This window comes from Coptis chinensis, chromosome 7, assembly GCF_015680905.1.
Source record: "Coptis chinensis isolate HL-2020 chromosome 7, ASM1568090v1, whole genome shotgun sequence".
Lineage (NCBI taxonomy): Eukaryota > Viridiplantae > Streptophyta > Magnoliopsida > Ranunculales > Ranunculaceae > Coptis > Coptis chinensis.
The window spans coordinates 16,135,032-16,140,603 of record NC_141462.1 but is presented as its reverse complement, the minus strand read 5'-3'; the positions used below and the strand labels follow the sequence as shown (position 1 = coordinate 16,140,603).

At 34.3% G+C, this 5,572-nt stretch overlaps 1 protein-coding gene across 2 annotated transcripts; it reads right to left on the bottom strand.

Moving 5' to 3' along the window:
* Positions 1-507: 507 nt before the first annotated feature.
* Positions 508-2,566, bottom strand: LOC147486240 (uncharacterized). 2 transcript variants are annotated; one of them, XM_086574956.1, is made up of 4 exons: positions 2,167-2,566; positions 1,908-2,093; positions 1,634-1,799; positions 508-892 (listed from the first exon to the last, which is right to left on the bottom strand). In XM_086574956.1, exons 1-4 carry the CDS (start codon positions 2,386-2,388, stop codon positions 810-812), a joined length of 657 nt encoding a protein of 218 aa, XP_086431082.1. In that variant the 5' UTR covers positions 2,389-2,566; the 3' UTR covers positions 508-809. The 2 variants fall into 2 exon arrangements, with proteins under 2 accessions (XP_086431082.1, XP_086431083.1); XM_086574957.1 differs by having other exon boundaries at positions 1,626-1,799; positions 2,167-2,557.
* Between the last annotated feature and the right edge of the window lie 3,006 nt (positions 2,567-5,572).

Below are 5,572 nucleotides of genomic sequence, written 5' to 3'. Positions count from 1 at the left end.
GAAATGTTTATACGTCATATGTGTGATGGACTAATATACACAACCAATGTATATTATATACGTGTCCAGCACAACTCATCACATAACTATATCAAGACCTGCCATGTCGCTCATATCAAGACCTGCTAGGTCGCTCATACCAAGACCTGCTAGGTCGCTACAAAATGCACCTTTACATTGGCACCTCAGTTTGTATCTGTTCATTGTAGTAATCTAAAGTATAATAGTCTTCTGCATTCTCCCATTCATCAAAATTTGATTTTGAATTTTTTTCTTCATCCTCGTTCAGTTGGTATTCATCCTCATTACTTTGGTATGATTGATTCAAATCAAAAGTGGGTGTTTACATGTTTATTAATGAGATAAAAGAATAAGAGGTTATTGAGAGAAGAAAAAAAAAAAACGCCGGTCTTTTTCTTCTGAATCACGTAAAGTAAATGACTTGTTTTAGTCAATAAATATCTTAGGTTCATCTAATAAAAAAAAAGGGTAATTTAAAAAGCTAAATGTGTCTAAAATCAATTTATTTATTTATTTTGAAGTTGGGGTAGAGAGTGTTTTGTTGGGTATGTCCAAGATCCCCAATTCTAACAAAAGCCCAAGCAAATTATTTGTTTAGACAAAGTTTTGCCATAGAGACATACAACTCTCCTTTCTTTTCATTTTACAACTTAATTAGCACTACTATTTTCCCCTTAGCAAATTCAAAGTATTATTTGGCTCTTGTTCTCTTTTCTCCAAAAAGTTATTAGTCAAGAGGTATTGTTTTCTCCTGCAGTAGGTTTCAGTAGCTCTGGGACCAACTGATCTTAGTAGTTGGAGCGTTTAGTCCCACCTTTTTCTTTTCCTCGAGCATTCTTTTTGCTTGCCAAGCTTGGAGTTTTCTCTTGACCTGTCATTTGACAACATTTTACACATTTTAAAATTTTGCATTGAAAGGTCAAAGAACCAACAAAATTAAAATTCAGCAAAAAGTATTAATCGATTTTATTAACTTCACAAACACAAAGTACGGTTTTTTATGCCCAAAACCCCCAATGTGGTATGTCAATCGTGTGAAAGTAAAAATGAAAGAATCTATGCAAAATTCAGTATATTGTATATTGGTTGACGTATCCAACCATCAATAGCATACTGCATACCCCTATTGAAAACACATGTAAGATTACAATCCATCAAATACAAAAGAATGAAAACTAAAAAATTTAATCAAATACATGAGAATGAAAACTAAAAATTTCAAAGACAAGTAACTGAAAACATCCGTTTTAAATTTAAATGTATAATGTAGAAAAAGGGGGGAATTGAAAATCCACATGTACATACAAAATTCTCTACAAAATTAATAGATATAATATGAACACAATAGACCAAAACAGGTATATAACGACCATGGATTCTCGTAAACTAATTCAAAATAATATATACTTCGAATTTGGTTACTGGTTAACCTTTTACAAAATATACTAAAACAAACTATAGCAAAAAAAAAGAAAAGAAAAAAGAGAAAATAAACTAATTTAAAATAATATATACTTCGAATTTGGTTACTGGGGTTAACCTTTTACAAAATATACTAAAACAAACTATAGCAAAAAAATAAAAGAAAAAAAGAGGCCACTCACCTACTTACCATTTCTCTTTCTGACTTCCATGATAGGAAGTTCAGCACGCGGTAAGAAAACCCCAGTACCTTTTACAAAACCACCTCGGTTTGGATGAAGAGGCAAAAATCGGTTTCTCCCTTGATTTTGGTGCTTCTGTAAAACCCTACCTCTAGTATGATCAAAACTCTGGCCCTGCAAATAAAAACGACATAGAAGAGTCGCAACGATTAAAATTGACAAAGAAACAGCCTTAAATGTAAATCAAAACTACTTCAAAAACATTCTTTTTTTATCTTATACCTGAATGCTATTATTATAACCAAGTTTAAGCTGGTAGCAAGATGTCAAATCAACACGATAACCACCTTGATCGGAAGCATAAACACTATGGACAACACCAGTACCTCTGGCAATACCACCATTACCTTGAAAACCCGGCCCAATCCTACTTCGATCAAATGTACCAAGTTGAATAATTGGTTTAATCTAAAATACACAATAATATTAGAAAATCATAAAACAGTTTGATTAAGAAAGAAATATATGGAGTAAAGAGTACCTGTTTGTTTTGTATAGGAGGCTGCTTAGTACTCTTGGTGTGAGTTTGTTTTTGTTGTTGTTTTTCAAGGCGAACATAAGTAGAGAGTTGTTGAGCGAGTTCATCCATGTAAGTTAACTCAGATGGAAATTCTACTACTTCTTCTTGCGGCTTTTCATGTGGAAGGATATCAGATGGAAGCCAAAGTTCTCCATCATCTAAATTCGGTACAAAATCCGACATTGAAATGGCAAAGAAGTAGAAATGAAAAGAACACCAACCAACAAGTACGTACTTAGATTTTAAAGAGAGAAATAAGTTCACTGAAAACGAGGATATACAAAAGGACGTTACAGATTTCTTTTTTCTCTCTGCCTATCTCAGGTAGACGCTCAATTACCTCCCATTGTTCAGCCGTTTTGGTTCCTCTTAGTTTTGTACTCCTTTTAAAACTCTGTCTAACCGTGTGTGTGAAATGACTTGGAAATACCCATGACTTAATACACTCTTTTTCTTTTTGCATTCTACGCAGCTACGCGTATTTCCATTTTGAGCGGGAAAAATATAGATGAAGAATCATTCATTTGGACGAAAATTCTGTAAACAACTGTTTGGTAATATTCCAAAAACAAAACCTCCTTTTATATCTTCACAGTTGTTCTCTGTTTCTTTTTTTGTGTTTCTTTTTCCTTGTTTACAAATCTTTTTCCGGTTTTTAATTGAATTTGTTCTAGACCGGATTATGGGTTTACTGAAAAAGAAAAAGGAGAATTTGACTATTTTGTATATGCATAAATCACCACTTACTAATAATGGTGCAGGGCCCTAAAGTTTGAACTTACAAATTCTCAATATATACTTTTGGTTTATTTCAGTTGTTTGAAAAGATATGGTTCAAATAGTATAGTGACATAGTGTTGGTCAATAACATAAATGAAAGCCATAAGTACAAATTAAATTATGGGAAAAGAGTGAACCTTTGATCGATATCTGTTTTACCAGTTTTGTTAGGTTAAAGAGTGAACCGTCAAGTACCGTATGTATTCACTGTGGGAAAAGAGTAAAGTTTTTTCTATTATGGTTCGTCGTTCTTTTGTCTAGCCCAGAGGTATTTTGTTGATTGTATGTGTTTTCCCCTACGCAGTCTCTTTGCTATACACTTTTGTGCCTTTGTCCATTTTCTCGAGCAGTTGAAAAGAGATAAAGTCCTTTTTGTCATAAAAATTTCCGTATGTAATTGATGAAGCACATGCATACATTTTTAGGCTAAGTCCAATGGTTTGGTGCGCTATCCCACCAAACCACAATAGTGTTAGGAATATACAATTTAATTGTACTTACTCTTTACCAATTACCAAACTATACAAATCTTTTGTCTTGTAAGTGTCTTGTACTTCTTAATTAAATCCGAGCCTAGTGTAGATACACTATGTCCTTAAGACAGATTTTTCCCCTCACGGTGCTTGAAGGTTGATGAGAAACTATCTCCCAAGATAGAACGGATTTCCTTCTATAGAAAGCTAGCACTTCAATTCTATATACTCAGCGAACACAACATAGTATTTGACTAAGAACTGAGGGAGAAGAGAAATATCAGAACTCTGTGTGATCTGGTGTCTTTTTTTCACTCTAAATTCATCCACTATTTATAGGTGAGTGGTGCCTTTTCGAAACAACACAGTGACTCTTGGGAAAAAGTAAGCAACTCTTTGAAAAGTCACATATTTCGAAAGGATACACCATTTCGGCATATAAGATTTGTTTTGAACAAAGTGCCTATTTCGAAAGGTTGCACCTTTTCGGCATGATGCTTATTTGTTTCAAACCAAAGGCACATTTCGAAGGTCGCGACCTTTTCGCATAATGCAATTGTTTCAAACAAATGCATCATTTTGAAAAAGTTTTTCTCACATTACATTACTTTTCAAGAAAAACCCATTTCATCTTAAGTGGGGTAACTTTGGAGACAAACTACTCATTCATATTTAAATGGATTTGAGCAAATCATTTTTCTAACAATCCCCACATGAATGAAAATTTGGCTTCTTCTATCATAAACATCGGTTTACGTTCTTTTACAAATGAAAAGATACCGCATCAGGTCAAGTAGCATGGGAGGCCTTGAACTTGCCTTAGTGAAAGACGATCGGATTTAATTGGACGGTCAGTAGACTTCAATTAATGTCCTTGAACTGTCAGCCATTTGTATAAACCTAGACAATCATCTTCACGCAGTACCATCTCGAATACTGTTGGTTCTCACGTTTGTGTTCATTTTGGCCTTGAACACTTCTTGGTTTCAGATAGTGCTTTTGAGACATTTGTCTTTAAAATTCTCATAGAAGCGGCCCCACTTCGCACTAACATAGGTGATTTCTATAAAGAGTATCCTGCAATACTCCACTTGGATAACATAACTTTCCAGATATAGTAAATCATTAAAAGCTTGACTTATCCGGTTCTCATGGCGGATATGCGATTGTCTTATATAGGAATGGGTTAGAGTATAATATTACTCTCCAAAGGTGCTAACCGAGTCACAAACATAATTCGGTTGGCCCATTGAACCTAGATCTTGGGATCTCCAAATAACTAGGTTGGTTTTTCCATTATGATGACTCTTGGTTGATTATCTCAAAAACTTTAAGCCCATTCCCCTTGATAATCTTTCTACTTGCTCTCTTATTAAACCTTTTGTAAAGCGGATCCCAATGTTATCTTTTGACCTTACATAGTCGATTGAGATAACTCCATTTGAGAACAATTGTCTAACGGTATTATGTCTACAACGTATATGTCGAGACTTCCGTTATACATGCTACTGCGTGCTCTACCAATAGCAGATTGGTCATCCACGGTGTATACACTGGCGGGCCGCAAGTTTAGCCCAGTTTGGAATATCCTCTAAGAAATTTCGAAGTCACTCAGCTTCGTCTACAGCCTCGTCCAACGCTATGAATTATGATTCCATATATAGTGGACCTTGCTATGCACGTTTGCTATAAGGATTTCTTTGAAATTTATGCATCTCTCCTAGAGCAAAACACCACATTTGATGTCTTTTGAGTAATGCTTCAACAAATTTCCAATTTTGAATTGAGTAATTCAAGAAGATACATAATCCCCCACATTTTTCCAATTTCTCATGACAAAGTCAATAAATTGGAAAACCATTTAGATATATGTTTTTCAAGTGAGGCTTCTTCTTAAAGAATGTCACATATCATTCATATAGTGTCAAAAACACTTCTAAGACCTCAATTTTGCTTACAAGTATGCTTATAAAATAATATCTTAAGCAATCTTCTTTATTGACACTCTTTGGCGCAATAGTAAAACACATATATCTTACAAATAATACAATATTTTTATAACCCTTTTAGCACCCTCCATTCCTAACATCTGGAATGAAGCAAGGATTCTCGGA

What these genes read in the sequence shown, in the direction of transcription:
- LOC147486240 (XM_086574956.1), bottom strand. Translation starts at nt 2,388, where the DNA reads ATGTCGGATTTTGTACCGAATTTAGATGATGGAGAACTTTGGCTTCCA. An exon ending in GTTATAATAATAGCATTCAG is followed by an intron (nt 1,800 to 1,907) that starts GTATAAGATAAA and finishes TTTTATTTGCAG; the next exon opens with GGCCAGAGTTTTGATCATAC. An exon ending in GGAAGTCAGAAAGAGAAATG is followed by an intron (nt 893 to 1,633) that starts GTAAGTAGGTGA and finishes GTCAAATGACAG; the next exon opens with GTCAAGAGAAAACTCCAAGC.